This window comes from Anolis carolinensis, chromosome 4, assembly GCF_035594765.1.
Source record: "Anolis carolinensis isolate JA03-04 chromosome 4, rAnoCar3.1.pri, whole genome shotgun sequence".
Classification (NCBI taxonomy): Eukaryota; Metazoa; Chordata; class Lepidosauria; order Squamata; family Dactyloidae; genus Anolis; species Anolis carolinensis.
This window is the reverse complement of record NC_085844.1, coordinates 161,166,646-161,186,036: the sequence shown is the minus strand read 5'-3', so window position 1 is coordinate 161,186,036 and position 19,391 is coordinate 161,166,646. Positions and strand designations below refer to the sequence as shown.

Sequence of the window (19,391 nt, the reverse complement as noted above, 5' to 3'; positions counted from 1 at the left end):
GTTGCTCCAATTAATCATGAAAAGGAAGAAACAAATTCAAAGCAAGCATTTTGTGCAGACATAACAAACTCAGTGGAAAAAGCAATACAGACTGGACTCAGTGTTTAAGGAGAGACATCCATAACTGTTATGCTGTTTAGCATCAAAAAAGGGTAAGCATTGTAGGGAAAAGCATTAGAGGGGAGGGGGATCTAAGGACTTCAAGGGTCTCTGTAGAGATGGCTTTGGGACATAATTCTCCTACCCCTGCCAAGGATAGACAGTTATATTTTTAACTCTTTGACTGTACCTGCTGTCAGATTCCGAAGTCCCGCTACATGTGTTTTGCTTTTTAAAAACATCAGTTTTAGTCATTTTATTTATTTATTAAGGAGCCCCCGGTGGCGCAAAGGATTAAACTCTTGTGCCGGCAGGACTGCTGACCTGAAGGTTGGGTTGCTGACCTAAAGGTTGCTGGTTCGAATCTGGGGAGAGTGTGGATGAGCTCCCTCTGTCAGCTCCAGCTGCCCATGTGGGGACATGAGAGAAGCCTCCCAGAAGGATGGTGATAACATCAAAACATCTGGGCATCCCCTGGGCAATGTCCTTGCAGACAGCCAATTCCCTTACATCAGAAGCGACTTGCAGTTTCTCAAGTTGCTCCTGACATGAAAAAAAGTATTTGGGACATTTCTATACCACCTTTTTTGAAGACCCAAGGCGGTTTGCAATAGCAATTACATGTAGTTACTCGTAATATCCATCTATATATATAACTAGCTGTGCCCGGCCACGCGTTGCTGTGGCTTAGTCTGGTGGTGTTGGTCAGTCTACATTAGGTTGTATTGATGCTGTGAACTCCACCCTTCTTTATACTCACATTAGTAGTAGTATTTGAAGTCTGTTACCTTCTTCAATTTTTGTGTTGATTGATAATTGCTTGAGATCCCTGTTGTCTTTGGTTTGTTGTTAATTGTAATGTCTGATTCTGCTGAGTGCGGTTTATATTTTTATTGTGGTACAATAGTCTTTTTTTGTTTTGCCTGTGTAGGTGTTTATTATTATTGTTGTTGTTGTGATTATGAAGGTTGGATAAGTTAGATGCTACTGTATTGTTTTTTGGAGGCCCAGTGTAGCACTGACTGGCCTCTCAGCCTCAGTGCCTGGCTCTTTCTTGCCTGTGATGGTGTTGATTCTTATTGTTGTTGTTGTTGTCATTGTTATTATTGTAATTGTTTTTTTGGAGGCCAAGTGTGAATGTAGGGATTGGGGAGGTGGATGAGTTGTGTTGTCAAATGTTGTATTTGTTATAGTCACAATGCGTTGTTGTGAGTTTTGTGGGTCTGGATTGTGGTTTTGTGGTGTGGTTGTGTTGTTATAACTGAGAGGCAAGGCTTTTGTGTTGTGTTGCGAAGTTTTGTATTTCTGGGTCGTTTAGTTGTGTGCCAAGTTTTGTATTTCTGGGGCGTTTAGTTGTGTTGTTATAGTCACGATGCATTGTTGTGAGTTTTGTGGGTCCGGATTGTGGTTTTGTGGTGTGGTTGTGTTGTTACAATCGGGAGGGAATGCTTTTGTGTTGTGTTGCCCAGTTTCGTATTTCTGGGGCGTTTAGTTGTGTTGTTATAGTCATGATGCGTTGTTGTGAGTTTTGTGGGTCCGGTGTGGTTTTGTGGTGTGGTTGTGTTGTTACAACCGGGAGGCAAGGCTTTTGCATTGTTTTGCCAAGTTTTGTATTTCTGGGGCGTTTAGTTGTGTTGTTATAGTTATGATGCGTTGTTGTGAGTTTTGTGGGTCCAGATTGTGGTTTTGTGTTGTGGTTGTGTTCTTACAACTGGGAGGCAAGGCTTTTGCGTTGTGTTGTCAAATTTTGTATTTCTGGAGCGTTTTGTTGTGTTATAGTCACTATGCGTTGTTGTGAGTTTTGTGGGTCCGGATTGTGGTTTTGTGGTGTAGTTGTGTTGTTACAACCGGGAGAAAAGGCTTTTGTGTTGTGTTGTCAAGTTTTATATTTCTGGGGCGTTTAGTTGTGTGCCAAGTTTCGTATTTCTGGGACGTTTAGTTGTGTTGTTATAGTCATGATGCATTGTTGTGAGTTTTGTGGATCCGGATTGTAGTTTTGTGGTGTGGTTGTGTTGTTACAACCGGGAGGCAAGGCTTTTGCGTTGTGTTGTTAAGTTTTATATTTCTGGGGCATTTAGTTGTGTGCCATGTTTCGTATTTCTGGGGCGTTTAGTTGTGTTGTTATAGTCACGATGCATTGTTGTGAGTTTTATGGGTCCGAATTGTGGTTTTTTGGTGTGGTTGTGTTGTTACAACCTGGAGGGAAGGCTTTTGCGTTGTGTTGCCAAGTTTTGTATTTACGGGGCGTTTAGTTGTGTTGTCATAGTCACGATGCGTTGTTGTGAGTTTTGTGGGTCCTGTGTGGTTTTGTGGTGTGGTTGTGTTGTTACAACTGGGAGGCAAGGCTTTTGCATTGTGTTGCCAAGTTTTGTATTTCTGGGGCGTTTAGTTGTGTTGTTATCGCATGATGCGTTGTTGTGAGTTTTGTGGGTCTGGATTGTGGTTTTGTGGTGTGGTTGTGTTGTTGTAACCTGGAGGCAAGCCTTTTGCATTGTGTTGCCAAATTTCGTATTTCTGGGATGTTTAGTTTTGTTGTTATAGTCACTGCGCAAACAACTTTATCATTTTATATATATAGATAAAAGTGAAATCGGAGTATGTATCAGCGTTTTGATTGGCCTGGCGGAATATGTGCTCGTGTTTTGATTGGCCTCGCAGAATATGGATCAGCTTTCTAATTGGCCAGCCGGAATATGGGCCAGCTCTGATTGGCCTCCACTTTCACAGGCCACTGGGATCGCTGAGAGAAAAACTACTACCAACTGGCTTCGTTCGGCCTACTTCTCTCCTCAGAACGATGCTAGCTCTGGGAGAGTTAACAGCCTCGGCCTACACTTTGGTAATCCAAAACACCACTGCCACCACCAGAAAGGCCGGACCTGGACCAAACCTGACACACATCACCCCATGAACCCACTGACAACGGATGGCCCCCTTTGGCCCCTCTGCTGACATGTTTAAGGCCTTCCAGGCTGGCCCCTCGCTGCTAGGCCGAAAAGGAAGACGCCATCTTGCCTCAGCTTTCAACTTCTTTGTAAGGCCCTACTTGCCTCAAAAGACAGCAGAGAACATTGTTATTATCTTTTTAACGATATGCTTATGAACACTTCTAGCCCCCAAAGCCCCAATCCAAGCCTCCTTTGATCATTTTGCTAACACGTTTCAGGCCTTGCAGCCTGGCTCCATTGTGCTAGGCCGCAAAAGAGGCAGCCATCTTCCCTGTTCCACATGGTTCCAAACAGAGCAGCTTTTGCCTGTGTCTTTTGGATACAGCACTCTCCTTCAACAAGGTAAGGCGGCAGTACGTAAATACTATTCACAGCAGACTAAAGAGAAAATAATGACTATCTTTTTATTCTTTCCTTTTAAGGATCGTTTACTCCCCCCCCCCCCCCCCCCCAGTTTTTACTGAGGCAAAAAACTACCACAGAGCAGGCTTTGGCCTACTCACTCTAACAGGCCTGACACATACAGACTCCATGGCCTACTATACATCCGGGCCCTGTTTGGAGTGGGATGGACCATGGATGATGGACTTGCATATGGGAGTTGTAGTTCACCTGCCCCACTGAACCCTGCTATTTCTTATTTATACTACTATTGCTTGACATTACTTTTATGTTTTATTTATATAGTGGATGTTAGCACGTGGCTTAATGACCTTGCAAGCCACTTTGGGTCCATTGCAGAAAGGCGGGGAGAAATATCAGAATTAAATAAATACATAAATAAATAAATGTCTCAATGGTATGTATGGTTGGAATGACCTTCTGTCGGGAGGGCTTGAATGGTCTCTTCCTTTGTGGAAGAAGGGGCTGGACTGGATGACCTTCAAAGACCCCTTTCAAATCTAGGACTCTATCTATCTCCCAATCGTATGTATGACTGGATGGCCATCTGTCAGGAGGGCTTGGATGATGTCTTCCTTTACAGCAGAAGGGGCTGGACTGGATGACCTTCAGAGACCCCTTTCAAATCTAGGACTCTCTCTATCTCCCAATCGTATTTATGACTAGATGGCCATCTGTCGGGAAGGCTTGGATGGTGTCTTCCTCCATGGCAGAAAGGGGTTCGACTAGATGGCCTTTGGGGCCTTTAAACCAGGCATGGGCCAACTTGGGCAGGTGTTTTGGATTCCAACTCCCACAATTCCAGAGAGCCTACCCCATGATGCGCTTTATGTCCTGGTGCCGTTTGCAGGATGATGGACCATGGGTGATGGGATATGTAGTACTTTCAATCGCTACGATTCCCACAGACCACTGCGATGCCCACCAGTGACGGAACTGGACCAAATTTGGCACACAGATGGGACATGCAGTACCTTCACTCGCTTCTTGAGACCACAGCAACTGCTACATATGACAGAACTGAACCAAATCTGGTATATATATCCCAAATGACACACTTTATATGTTGCAGCAGTTTGGGGGAGGATGGACCAAGGACGATGGGATTTGCAGTACCTTCATCCAATTCACCTCCCACAGGCCACTGTGATTCCCATGAATGATGAAACTGTACCATACTTGACACACAGGTGCAATGTGGCCCCCTTTACACCCTGGTCCAGTTTGGCGCAGGGTGGGCCATGGATGATGGGATTTGCAGTACCCTCACCCAATTCACCTCCCATGGACCACTGTGATACCCATGAAAGATGAAACAGTACCATACTTGACACACAGGTGCAATGTGACACCATTTATGTCCTGGTGTGGTTTGCAGGAGAATGCACCAAGGATGATGGGATTTCCAGTACCTTCATCCAATTCACCTCCCACAGACCACTGTGATGCCCATGAATGATGAAACTGTACCAAACTTGACACACAAGTGCAATGTGGCCAGCTTTAAGTCCTCCTGCCGTTTGAGGAAACAACTGACCAGGGAAGATGGGATTTACAGTACCTTCACTCACTTCTTCAGACCACTGCAACCCACACCAATGACTGATCAAGATCAAACTTGACACATTGCATCCCCATGACCTACTTTACATCCTGGCGCTATTTGGAGGGGGATGGACCATGGACTTACATATGGGAGTTGTAGTTCACCCATACCAATTGAAGACAACTGACACTGAATCGAGACTAAACTTGGAACAAAGGCAAACAATTCCATTCTCAAATAACCCGGGCACCGCCGGGACCCCAAGCTAGTCAAAGATAAAAAGAAAAGTCCCCAAATAAAAAATGTCAATGCACTTTACCATTGCTTCATCTAATACTTCTTGAGAAGCATTGCAGAAATGGAAGAATACAAGCAGTGTGTGTGATATTTCAAAGTTGGTCAGTTCTCCATGTTCCATTTTATTCCTTAGGAATCTAATCGCAACTGGATTGCCAACAGCAGGAATTAAGTCCAAGATTACCCTCCTGTAGGCAAAGAAGCAGCAGTCACATCAGCACTCTGAGAACTAGTTCATACCATTCAGCTATATTTTTCAAATTGTAAAAGCACATCCTATATCCTCTTACCTGTATGCTGGCTGGTTAGAGTATCGTTTAAAGAATGAGTCAAAATAATCGATGTCATCTGCTGTGCGGAAAAGTTGTACAAGCTGTAAAATTTTTATTGGAGCGTCAACTGGAAACTTCTCATTTGAGTGGCCTGCCAAGTATTGTAATATATCTTCAATCTGTTCAAAAGAAAGATAAAAAGTAGCCTGTCAAATACTCTTTCAGGTCTTGGCTAAAGAATCCTGTCTATAGTTGAATCTCTGTGTTACCTCTTTTTCTCGATTCTTGATTTTCAGTAACTGGATAGGAAGTGAAGGAAGTTCACCTTTAAAACTGTATGCAAGTGACCCATATGTCTTCAAGTCATTAGGTATAGTGGGCAAGCGTTCCTGGGAACCAGTGAATACCATTCTCTGGCTGTAGATGAAACATTGAATGAAATTTCAAACAAAGTACTGTAGATGATGGGAAATGTTTCTATCTCTAGAATTTTGCTATAATAAACCTGGATGTTCTGCTGTGCTTTTGATTAGGCAGCCCCCCAGATAAGCTTGGCCTGGCCATGGCTTAAGTCTAGCCCTCACACTTTAACAGAGATATAAGGCTCAATTTTACATTGCCCTCCACCCCCAATTTCATCATATGGCTCCGGCACTTTATCTATTAGCACTGTCCTTGCAACTGAATTGCACTAGTTCTGCTATGCCCCTCAAAATTGTTTTTTTCAGGCCAGTGTTTGGCTCGATGGCGTTTATACTGTGTTATTTTGTGTGCTATTTTGTATATTATGATGTTGTTTTTATGAATTCTGTGCTATATTTTAATGATGTTGTTCGGGCTTGTCCCCATGTGAGCCGTCCCAAGTCCCTTCGGAGAGATGGAAGCAGGATATAAAAATAAAATTATTATTATTATTATTATTATTATTATTACCACAATCAATTTAGTGCTACTCAGCATTTTTCAAAGGAGACTTTTAAAAAAAAGGTAAAGTAGTAAATTGTGCTCTGGGTCTGATTGTTAAGCCACAAATATTTGCTGATCCTCTCAAACATGATGGTATACATTGTGCTTGTGTAGTATAAATCTACATTCATATTAATCACAATGATTAACTATTGCACCTTCTGTGTATGTTCAATGGTCCTTCCACGCAGATTTATAAAATCCACATTGAACTGGATTATATGACAGTGTGGACTCAGATATTCTAATTCAAAGCAGATATTGTGGATTATCTGCCTTGATATTCTGGGTTGTATGGCTGTGTGGAAGAGCCTCTAGTGTCCCTCTCATTTTGCAATGGAGAATGCACATTGAATAAAGACACTGACAAACAGTTATACGCTATCCAATAATTTACAATGAATTGATCAAATCATGTTTGTTAATGGCAAATAGAATACTCATGGATTGGTATTTGAATGGTGAGTTAACACTTTGGTCTATTTCGCATTGGAATAGTTGGATCTTGGAACTCTGCTTGGATGAACACAAATTACATCCAGTTATAGAATGGTCAAAAGGTGCAATCATATATGTATAACATTTATAGAAGTCTGTCCAAAGGTTACTCTGAATTAGAGAAGATTTATTGAATCCATGGGATTTAGTTGTGTGTTGGTTTAATTGATACAGTGGTTTTCCTTTGATTGAGGTTGACCCATCAGAATTCAGGCCCATATATAGATCTGATTTTAACTGTGTAGTTATCCATATTATTGCCATTAAGTTCCTGATTCATGGATGAATTTGTACAAGCTATTCACATAAACTTCACTTTTATGTATAGAAAGAAATGAAATTTGGTGAAACCTGCTGAGAAAACTGGCATGGGTCGCTGTTCTGTTTAGAAATCACATGCTATAGCCTGTGAATATTTTCCTAGCATGCCAACGAACCCAGGATATGCACTCTTCTTTAAACACATGACTAATGTCACATGTATTTTGGCCCCAAGAGATCCATTCATTATTGTTTCCCAGATCCCCCCCATCAGGATATTTTCATGTTTCAAATTATTTTACTGCTAGTATAACAATATTTGGTTTTCATATGAATGTATATTTGTGTTGGCTTTAAAGTTATATTTTGAATACTATCCATGTAAAAGAAACTAATCAGAAATTGGCAACTTCTCCTTAAAAAGGTTTGGTGATTTCTCCACCTGTTTCAGATTTATAGCAATCCATGACATTCTAGAATAAACAGGACACAGTAAATATTGAAGGTTAGTCTCAGGGCATTTGACTAGTTATATTTAGGAACATACACTAAAACAATTTTCAACATTTTAGTGCTGATACAATGGTGTGTACCTGGCTTCCATTAGGGCAATTCCTCCATTTAACTCATTGAATGGGCTAAACTGACGTATTTCAAGGCTATTGGCTTCCAGAAGCAGCCTCTGTCTGTCTCCATTCTGCATATCCTTAAATGTGTAGTTGTATGTCGCAGCTGCCTGGAAATTCATGTTTCTCTTTACAAACAAAGGTAATAGAAAAGTATTTTATTATCATGTTAGTATAATTATAAGAGGTCCAAAATTAAGCACTGATACAATATAGTTGGATCAGGTTCAGTTCTGGTCTTTCAAGAGTTTTCTCTTAACCAAGTGACAAAAAAGCCTACTTTCTCTATAGCTCTTTTTCACTTTGGTAATGCACTAGCAAGAAAGAGAAGATGGGAAAATGCTTTATGTTAAGTCCAGCTATTGGTGTATCTGCCTCTATACACCACCTCTATACACAGCTAAATAATAATTATTATGCCCACCTAAATGGCAACAGCCAGCTGTTTTAGAAAAGAGTATTTCCCTATTCTACTAGGAGAGTAAAAAGATTCACCCTTGGGACATTATTTATGCAAACCATCTGCTCTCACTTTAACTTAGCTTTTCCGGTACTGTTCCATTATCCAGGCAGAGACCACCGGGGGCGCTAGAGAGAGAAGGATTGTCCCATTTATGAGAGTGAAAGATGGGTTGAAGGAGGAAAAACATCCCCCCATGTTCCTCTTATTGGCCCCACCCATGTCCCCATCATAGAAACAACCCTCCTTTATGATATGCAAAGGGGGGAGGGCATTGCCAGCGAAAATGAGAGAAATGGTTTTCCTCCTTTAACTTCAGCTCCGTAAATGGAACGATTGGTCTCTCTTTAGAGCCCCTGGTGGCCTCTGCCCAGAGAATGGAACAGTACCGCTTTTTCTTTCTAAAGACAATAGAGAACCAAGAATATAATTATTTTGTGCAAACAGACTTCCTTTTTTTCTGTTGCCCTGATTTTCCATAAGATGAGCCCTGTTGGTTTAGATCAGTGATTCTCAACCTGTGGGTCCCCAGATGTTTTGGCCTTCTACTCCCAGAAATCCTAACAGCTGGTAAACTGTGTGGTCGAAGGCTTTCATGGCCGGGATCACAGGGTTGTTGTATGTCTTTCGGGCTGTGTGGCCATGTTCCAGAAGTATTCTCTCCTGATGTGGGCGAAATGTCAGGAGAAAATACTTCTGGAACATGGCCACACAGCCCGAAAGACATACAACAACACAGTTGGTAAACTGGCTGGGATTTCTGGGAGTTGTCTGTTTGTTGTTTGTATTAATACTGGCACTGAATTAACAGCAACAGCAGCACCCCTCTGGCAACTTGGGATTTCAGAAAAGCACACATATGCTGCACTTTGCACTGAACTGAGTTATACTTTAAAAACCAATAGAAAGGAAAGCAGGAAGACTAGATTAGATTTAAAATAGACTAGAAAATAAAGAAAACAGTTTGTAGAATTTTAAATTAAATAATTCCAAAGGGGAAAAAATTGAACCCCCAAAAATGATTCCTAAATGGAAAAAAATCCTACAAGCAAAGAAAAGGGATCCCAAACTCACCTGTAGTGATCCCAAAAGAAATCCTAAGATGTGGCAAACTAAGTTAAGTTTTCATGGCACAAGCAAAAAAAACTACATTATATACATTCACTGAGCTGACCTGCTGGCAGGACTTGCATGGTATTGCATATGCAGCACCAACAACCTTTAAAACCATGTCATCACAGTCAGTTAAATCTTTTGACTTGGTTACTAGGAGCTCATCATTTTTCTCCGAATTTCTCAGGAAGTATGTTGTGTTGCACTTGCCTTCAATGCCATTCTGAAAAACAAAAACAAATAAAAACAGATAGAAGATTAGATTGATACATAGAAAGATAGCTTATATTGTCTTCTTGGAAAATATTCATCCACTCTTGGAATTGCCTAAAATATCTCTGCTCTAATGTATGCCTTTAATCACTGTTTTTTTTACTCCTTTCTTTTTACATATTTCTTGTTAAAGATTCAGGCATGGGCTACTACTGAAAGATTACTTGAAAACCCCTACAGACTTCACTCAACTTGTGGCTTGGCCCACTAGGAAGTTCCTGATTCAGTTCCAATTAGGGCTTATTGTATATGAGACATAATTTGAGCATTTTAATAAAAAATGTGGTGCAATAATTTGATCAGTCAGAATTAAACCTCAAAAGGGAGAGCTTTCTGAGTCGACTGATATTCTGCCCCTAAAAATCCCATTACACCTAATCTACAGCTCACACATTCCTCTGTTAGAAGTCTTAGAATTATAGATGCACAGATGTGCCATAAAAGCAGTAATAATTAAGCACTGCTGAAGAGCTAAGGAATCTTAACTTTCTTCCTCACATTAGCAGGTTTCACTCAGATCTATAACATTAAAACACGATTTTGTATTCATCAGAAGTGCAATCTTGGTGTATGCTTAGAGAGTTTCTGATAAGTTTAAATCCTGTCTTTTCACCCCAAGGTGTTTCAAGTCTAGAGTCTTCCCTATGCCTTATGTTGCCCATTAGTTAATGAGCTGAAATGCAGCACTCCATAACCTGTCAGTACTGAATCCTGCGTAATGAGGGTTCATAATGAAAGGGGGGAAGAGTTTGCATTGGAAGGACACTTCACCACTTTCATACTTTGAATTTAAACAGCCCTTACCATGTAAGTTGTACTGCTCTGGGCCCTCTAAGACTTTCTCAATTCTCAAAGTTAGCTGCTAATGGGCAAATCACTACAAGAACGAATGTCACATGATGGGCCTCAACAAGTTGAATAAAAGCCATGTTGCTCTCTCTTTGAGGGTTCATCTACAGTGACCGCTTACATCAGTGTGTAACTGGATCAGCCCTGCAGTGGCTGAATGCCTCATGGGGCTGATCCAAGTTAATCACTACCTTCCTTGGGTTAAGCTAAGTCGGGTGAAGGCTCAAATCTTGAGCTAGGATTTAGGTTGTACCCCCAACTTGAGGGCAGTGAAGACAATTGGGCCAGCTCCTATCTGGAAATGGTTGCAATTGTCCTACTGTTATCCTGTACTCTCTGGGTTAAGTTGGCACAGAGACATGGAATGGCAGTCCCCTGTGATGAAGCTGTCTCTAGCAGTGACACACCGCCTACCTTGTTCTTGGCCCTCTGGCTAACATAAGCCAATGTGCCACCATAATAAAGAAGATCGAAAGGGTTTTTCCCTTCTCTTTCTCCTCCTCTTTTCTCCTTCAGTTCAGTGGTGCTCTGGTCGATGTCCATAAGAGTGCTGAAGAGCAGGAAGGTGACATGTCCGGGGGAAGCCACAACATGGGTGTGGGGAGACCTCTAGGCTGGCTGCCTACTGCCATCAACTTGTATTTGACATGGCTGGGCAATAGGCACTTTCCTCCAATGGGACTGAGAGAGCCCTGTCAGGTCTCCATGTGGGCCATTTCAGATGGTGCATCTGGCCCACACTTTGGGTCAGCACAGAAGGGCTCTGACATGCTGTCAGGTTGTCAGAACTCCAGTCAAGTGGTATTTCGCTCTCCCCCTACAAATGTCAATGGTATCATTTCTCAGGGCCATGGAGCTAAGGGAACCCACGTGTCTAGGTAAGGAGTTGGTTTTTTTTTTTACCTTTGGGGGTGAAATGGAGGGCAGGGAGGGGAGCGTGGCATTGCCATCCCACCTGTCAGGGCTGCCTGAGCCTAGGAAATACAGGGTGGCTTTGGGGATCGCAGAAAGGACAGACCTTACAGGCCCTATACCAAAGGATCAACCACGACTATTTGGATGTTTGCAAGTATTTTTAAAATACAGAACCTAGAATAAAAGGTTTATTCTGAGTTAAAATGCATTAGTCTGGTGTATTGTTTGGATGCCCCAGGCTAATGTGCTCTCTATATTGGATTACTTGCCAGTGTAGAAGGGCCCTGAGATCTCAGCCATAAAGTCAGCTTTAGGCAAAATATTACTTCTCAGCTACCAACTGAGCTAAACTGGCTTGCCTTAATATTGTGGAAACGACTTCTCAAAAGATATATGAAGCATTTTGAAAATATATATGAAGGAAAATATTCTAAAACAAGAGTTAAAAGCAGTTAGCATAGTAGGCATACTGTCTTGTGCTTCTTTAATTGAAGTATTCCATTCAATTTCAAAAGTTGTGTGTCTTTCATCTTGGAAATGCAGATTATGGATTACGTTTTCAATACACAGTATTACATTTCTTGACAATGCAATCTGGAATTGTTATACTAATATTAGTAGTGATTGCTGCACTGTATGTAAACTGGGATCACAGCCTATGAGAACCACCTTAATCCAATGCAGTCAACTACAGAGTGACCATTGACGAAATAATGTCTGTATTGGCAATTATTGCCTGGCAGAACAAGTCTTCAGACTCGAAAAAAAATAACTAGAATGGTAGCCATGTTAGTCCCTTGCAAGAAGGCTGGATCTACACTGCCATATAAGCCCATTTCAGAATGCACATTGACTGCTTTGAACTGGATTGTATGACTCTACACTACCATATAATCCAGTTCAATGCAGTTAATCTGCATTCAGAACTGGATTATATGGCAGTGTAGATGGGGCCTAAAACAACAAAGAACCTTGTGGTATTTAAATTCTTCTGTAGGTTTTCATGAATCTGAGCCCATTTCATCAGAGGCATCTGATGACAAGGGCTTTCTTAATGTTCTGGCTAAATAAAATTTACTAATCTTCTAAGTGGTACATGTTTGCATATAAATAAAACACACAACCATATGTGGAGAATAAAGAAAATATAAAAGCCACATGATGACAAATATAATTAAAAAATTAAGAGTTCACCTCTCTTAAATTATAGTTTTTCTGGTCGATCTTCAGGGTATATTCATGTAGATTCAAAATTCCTTTGAGGATGTTAAAAGCAAATTCTGAGATTTGTGCTGGAGCACTGATATCTTCGACATGGCCATTCCTGTGTTGAAATGTGATCACATCCTTCACCTCTCTTTCAAACAGTTCCGTCAGTTTTGGGGAGGGAATGAAAGTCTGCCAGGGGTAGACTCCATTGTAGTCAAATACTTCAAAGGAGCGGGTCTGTTAGACAAATAAACAAACAAACAAATGCACAAGTACATTTCTTGTTATTTCTCTCCCCTTCATGGAGATTTTTTATGCAGCTTATTTGAATGCCAACCTATTTTAAATATTTTTAAGGGGGAAAACCCACAACCACACATTCTTTCTGTTTATGCTTTGGAATGTCTATACACAAAATTGCAGTATTACATTTGCCATTTATTTATATAATATCTATATGATACAGTATGCAAATTATAATCTGTGAGTGGAAAAGACAGGTAGAGAAACAAAAGAAAATCTGTGATATGGTGAGTAAAATGCCTCCGTCTATCACACACTCCTTCCTAGAAATCAACAATTTGTGTCTGAAACAGGGATGGAAAAAAATGCTTTCCTGGAGCTGTGCGTGGCTCTCATTTTTGGCTATTTCTCTAGCCCTTGGCGTCTTCAGACTTCTTGGTTTGCCTCTTTAAAAGGTGAGCTATTTATACTGGAAGAGTGACCTTCCTATCTTGAAGCCTCCAAATGCAACTATTCACAATTCAAATAGGTCACAGAATATCTCTGTACTGTTTAACATGAATTTAAACACTTGCTCATCCCTCTCCCATCCTTTTTATGGTAAAGGAACCCACGATCAAGGCCAGAACAGAGGTATAAGAGAATGATACCATTTGCTCATTTGCTCTACATTGTGTTAAAGGCATTACAGACTGAGCATTCCTTATCCAGATTTATGAAACCTGAAGCACTCCAACATCCAAAATGTTTTGCTTACTGAATATTCTGTGTACACACACTTTCTTCAATGCACAACATTGTTTAAAATGTTGGATAAAATGACCATTATATTATTTGTGTAAGATGTATATTAAAATACGTGAATTTCAGTTTAGACTTAGGTGCCATCTTAGAAATATTTCATTATGTACCTATATACAAAATCTAATATACAAAACACGTCTGGTCCCCAAGCATTTGAGATAAAGAATACTCAACCTGTATTAACACTTTTTTTTCAGAATGAAGCACTAACCTATTTCCCACACTCCAAACTATGTATGTGGCTTGTACATGTCTTGCTGCTGTGTCTTGCTATATCAAGGAGAAGCTTTTAGGTGCTATAATAGCTTAAGACTAAACTCTCAGTTTTATGAATCTGTGATTCACCAAGCTAGGAATGAATATTACATGGCTTGAATATTGTTCTTCTCTTGAGCCAATCCTGTGCTCTTAATATTTAAATGATGAAAATGTCATTATTTAAAATATAAAAGCCTTATCCTTTTTTTTTTTTACAGCTGTGGCAGTTTGTCTACTGGGGTGTCAAATTTGAAGTCTGATGGGAACAGATCTGGAGCCCACATTAACAGAAAAGTGTTGGGTAAGCACTGCAGAACAATAACAGGGTGTGATTAAAAAGTGGAGTGAGGTGACAAGACAGCTAAGTTTATAATAAATCACTATTTTATGCAAAGAAATCCTGATACCCATGTTTAGCCAGCCCTCCACTGTCACTGGTGTTAAGGATATAGAACCCCAGAGAACGTGATAAAATCACAAATAAAAAACTGTCATTTTTTACCTGAAAGAACATTTCTCTGGAAAAGTCAAGATCTTCCAGTACAACTGGTGAATCTGGTGAAGCCCAGTTTGGAGCAATGGGAACTTGTCCCAATTGGGGGGGGGGGGGGGAAAGCATCCGCTGCCTGGCTTGCCCCCATTTATCCTAATGCGATGTGGGAAGCATCCCATGTTGCCACATAATCATTGTCATATGTTGATTCCTCTTCCATTTTGCCACGGAGCCCCACTGAAAGTAGATGTATGTCGTGGGATGGGAGCTGGTCGGCTTCATGGCAAAATGGAAGAGGAACCAGCCTATCCTGCCCAATTTGGATTATCTGATGAGGTCCTGGGTTAACAGTTACACTGGAGGACCTAGAGAGTCCTAGAGAGAATTTTTTTAAATCAAATCTGTAAATAATAAAACCCCCAAAATGTAAGCCAAAATGTAGAAAGCTGACTGTATTTAGTTCAGGCAGGGCAACATTTTGCCTTTCCCCTTCTCTGCCTCTTGCTTTGTTGGGTGCAAAGGGCTTTGTTGCCTTTCCTACAGCAATAGAGATTAAGTGATTGCAGTGGAAATGTATGAGAAGGTCCATGGGCTACTGCTCATGAGACTATTTTTCTATCACCTGTGTCATCAGCCTGAAGCACATCTATATAAATTCTGATTTGTGGATTGGTACACAATCCACCAACTTACTGAGGATGAAATAAACCTCCTATTTTTATTCACCAGGCCTTAAACGGAGCTGTTTCTAGCCCATTGGCTTCAGATTTGGCTCTATGGGGGTAAATGACAGTGTGAAGTAGAATATTGCTGAAAATTTATCCAGAACTCTTCTCTTTCAACTGTAATAGCAAAAGGAGTGTTTAAGAAATAATTGGCTGTGGTAGGATCATATTCAGCGTATAGAATTTCCAAGGAAGAACAGCAACAGGAACTCAAAATATGCAGAGGAGAGGATAAATGGCCATGTGCCCTCTGTAGTCATTGAAGCAGTCACATGAAATGAATAATCAGAAATATGAAATGACATTCAGCTTTACTGGAAAAGATATTATTGTTTACTAGTTATAAAAATCATATGATTAAAAAAAATTCAGGCATTACAGCCAGAGAACAATTGAATTGATCTAGCAATAAATTATTGTGCATCTGAAATTACATCCTATTGTCTATTTGACCACTGAGCAGAACAAATCCTCCAAGGCTTCAGCTGAGTGAGAATTAGCTGGGAAGGTGTGAATAGAAATTTAGGGCAGTACATAAAAATAGTAGTGAAAGTTTAATTCTACCTCAGCTGATAAAACTTCATAGAAAAAAGCAATGTCCATATTAGATTCATTTTCTTACCTGTACAAACTTGCGATCTGCATCAATTTGACCAATATCAACTTTACATTTTACTTTCATTCCAGCACTTGCAAAACCTTTTCCTGAAATTCTATTCTGAATTTCAAATTCATAGTCATAGGAGAGAACTTCATTTCTGTTTGATTGAGTTTCTAGGAAAAATATTCAAACAAATATTATAGACAATTTATGGAAATATTTGGATCAACTATCTGAAAAAATCCAAGATGGTGAACTATACTCTAGATGTTGAATAGACTTATTTTATTTTTAAAATCAGAACTAATAAAGGGATACTTACGTTGATTTTGTTGCTGACAACCTGAAATATAAAAACAGAAGCTAAAATATAAAAAATGTCATATATTTTGGTGAAACACATTAGTGCAACATATACAACATTCATTATGCCATGAAGACATTTCTGGTATTCTGCATTGAATTGTAAATTTTCACCAATTATTTGTGATAATAACAAGAACTCTCTTTAGAATTATAAGAATTTATACTTATCTCACTGAAAAATATCTTGTGAATTTTTCAGACTTTATTTTGTGTTGGATGGTGAATCTGTACTTACCCACAAGGGTTAAGGCTACTGCTAGAATTAAGACCTTCATTGTGAAGGGGGAAGGCAGAGCTGTTTGGCTTGATCTCTCTTTTATAGAGAATTACACACGGTCATGTGATTAATTTGCAACACTTTCTTATGAACTAGCACATTTTGCGTTCACTATTGATTGACCCAACAAACGTCCATTCCTTTGATAAGAAACATTACAAAACCAGGGCACAGGTTTGGGCAGGTCAGAAGCAACTCTGGCTTTGAGATTTCAGGGGCAAACCCTGAGATATAAGAACAACCTCTTTTGATGTTACAGGGGCAGACTCTGGTGATATCATTAAATACAGCCCCTTAAGCATGAACCCCAATAGCATAAAGTATGTCATTCAAGAAAAAAAAATCAAGTAGAAAGGTGAAGAAAATATACATGCATAAACTTCTCAAGGTAGTGCTCTTACACTAAGATTTCTTTGCCTTGTCCTATAGATTAGAAGAAATGGGCTGAGCTCTGAAATATGATCATGTTTAATGTATGCATTTATTTAAATGCATAACTTACATAATGTCAGCAAAATTTCAAATTTCTAGTAAATTTTAATAAAAAATATAATTCCAATAAGCAGTATAGCTCAATAGTTGGTATTAACAATAAAATTAAAAATAGCATTATGAATAGGATTTAGGTCACTCTTCCTATACATTGTCTAAAAAGTGAGGGTTTAAAAAGCATGAAATCAAATAGATCAAATAATAATAACCATCATGCAAAATTTTAAAAATCTCTGTTGAGATCCCTTTATACTGTTTCCTTTGATATTAAGTACTAAAGAAATGCATATTATCTATTTTAGCAGAGAAGAGTGTATGATTAGTACTGAATGAGAAACAAACATGTCTTTTGCCATCATAGGCTAACTCAGCAAAGCACATTTGGATTGGGTTGATCTTCTGCCAGTTGAACAAGCAGACACTGTGAAGGTTACATGTAATGTTTTGTTCCCTAGGAGAGCAAAGGAATGGGGAATGGGTTATGTAGCAAAGATTGGGGAAGTTGTGGTTAGCTGGCACCTAGGCTATAGTCACAATTTGGAATGTATTTGCTGAATAGAATTATTTTGTACACATGCATTTTGCAGTGGTGACTTGGCAACCTTGACTAACTATATTAGAGTGTACAAACCCTTGGTTCAGGGATCCCATTCTCTTAAGATTCAGTTCTCTCAGGGTGGTGCACAAGATATATTTCTTTATCTAAATAAAGTAGGATTCTAGATTCATCTAATTTCTCCTAAACTTAGTCCCACTGGACTATCACCTGTGGCTGCTGCCACTGCCAAAATGCCACATAATTCTGGGAGACCTCTTGCCAGTTGTGGGTGGTCCATAGTGATATCAGAAGAGACGACCAGGGAGAAGTAGGGGTGATTCCCTTATTTTTCTTTCTTTCTTATCATGCAAATTCTGTTTATTTCAGCACAAGGAGCCTGCAAGAGTAAGGAGCTCTCCTGGAGTTCAGTGACCATCTGGGAGCAGCAGATCTATGTGGACAGCTGACTGATCTGCATTGGGGATGGCCAGTGGCCAACAATCTGATTAAGACCTTGTAGTGATATTCACAATGTGACAAATTGGGGGGGGGGGCGGGCTGCTCTGGCATTTTGGACAAACTATGAATCATTTCATGCCTTTCTTTAGCTCATGGCTAAACTGGATTTACATTATGATATGAACCAGAAGTCGCTGGATGTCATGAAAACAGACAGAAGTGACTTCACAGTCATTGCAGGCTATTGAGTCAATTTACGTGAGCCACAGTTTTATCACCCAATGCAACTTCCCCAAACACCTCCTGCATGCAGAGTAGCACACTTTCAGGATCAATGTTCTCAACACGGATCTCCACTCTGATTTATGGTGACTATATTCTAGGGTTTTCTTGACCTTATTTATTCAGAAGATGTTTTCCATTGCATTTATCTTAGCCTGAAAGAATGTGAGTTGACCACAGTAACTCACTGAGTTACTGAGCAGGGATCAGAATCAATGGGCACATCTACACCAACCACTTAGGTCGGTATTAGAGGGGATCAGCCCCGTGGTAGCTAAATGGCACATTAGGCTGATAAAACTTGGATCATATATAGCTTAACCCGGGTCAAACCTTCTTACCACGGCTTTCTCCCAGGTTAATCTAACTCCGGCATAATTGAAATCCTGAAGTGGGATTCAGGTTGTTCCCTGAGTTAAGAGGTGTCAGGACAGATGGACCACTTCCCAAATAGGACCGGTGACAGCTGTCTTGACAGCCACCCTGTGCTCCCTGGGCTCAGATGGAGTCCCCTCCCTTTCCTCTCCCCATGACACAATCACCTACTTTACTCAGAGCTTTACACACTAAGTCTTTCCCCCCCTCAGCCTCCTTAGTTACCAGCACACTGGCTGACAACTTGAGTTCTCCCCAAAGAGACAGGTAAGTGGGTTGTTGTGCTTGTCAGCAGCTGAGACACTGGCTTTTTAGGGTGCCTCTTCAGAGGTGCCTAATCTGGCATCTCGAGTTAGCATCTGGGATGCCAGATTGAGTCGACTTGCAGGGTCAGTGTAGATGTGCCCTTGATCCAATAGTCAAACCTCTACACCATACGGACACTCTTCTGGACTAATACACAAATAGTAACTCAGTTGTCCTTTCATTTTCTGACTCCTTTTTCTGTTCAAGAAAAAAGTAGAGATCCAAAACATGTATCTTTTAGGTTAAAATATTTACTTAAATATTTATTTTAGATAATATCAGTACAAAACTATGACATTTTAGGATAAAATGCCCTGCCCGACTGACCAGTCAGGGATGTTGCGATGGTTGGTGCTCCCTTCTGCCTGCCATGTGTATAGTTCTCCTTATTCCCAGAACCCCTGTGCCCACTTTGGTGTGCTCCTGTCTGGTCAGCCA

At 40.3% G+C, this 19,391-nt stretch overlaps 1 protein-coding gene and 1 long non-coding RNA gene across 2 annotated transcripts in view; one reads left to right on the top strand and one right to left on the bottom strand.

Moving 5' to 3' along the window:
- The window catches only part of LOC100558156 (vitellogenin-1), a 57,781-nt gene extending 40,453 nt beyond the window's left edge, over positions 1 to 17,328 (bottom strand). Inside the window, exons 1-9 of the mRNA XM_062978127.1 lie at positions 16,460 to 17,328; positions 16,181 to 16,201; positions 15,880 to 16,031; positions 12,720 to 12,971; positions 9,550 to 9,711; positions 7,883 to 8,043; positions 5,834 to 5,981; positions 5,583 to 5,743; positions 5,315 to 5,480 (exon numbers count right to left, since the gene is read on the bottom strand). Of these exons, the coding sequence (XP_062834197.1) occupies positions 5,315 to 5,480; positions 5,583 to 5,743; positions 5,834 to 5,981; positions 7,883 to 8,043; positions 9,550 to 9,711; positions 12,720 to 12,971; positions 15,880 to 16,031; positions 16,181 to 16,201; positions 16,460 to 16,499 (1,263 nt within the window). The 5' untranslated portion in view covers positions 16,500 to 17,328. The remainder of the gene's footprint in view (positions 1 to 5,314; positions 5,481 to 5,582; positions 5,744 to 5,833; positions 5,982 to 7,882; positions 8,044 to 9,549; positions 9,712 to 12,719; positions 12,972 to 15,879; positions 16,032 to 16,180; positions 16,202 to 16,459) is intronic.
- The window catches only part of LOC134298347 (uncharacterized), a 29,544-nt gene continuing 12,960 nt past the window's right edge, over positions 2,808 to 19,391 (top strand). Inside the window, exons 1-2 of the long non-coding RNA XR_010005375.1 lie at positions 2,808 to 3,389; positions 14,258 to 14,340. This is a non-coding gene — a long non-coding RNA (uncharacterized LOC134298347). The remainder of the gene's footprint in view (positions 3,390 to 14,257; positions 14,341 to 19,391) is intronic.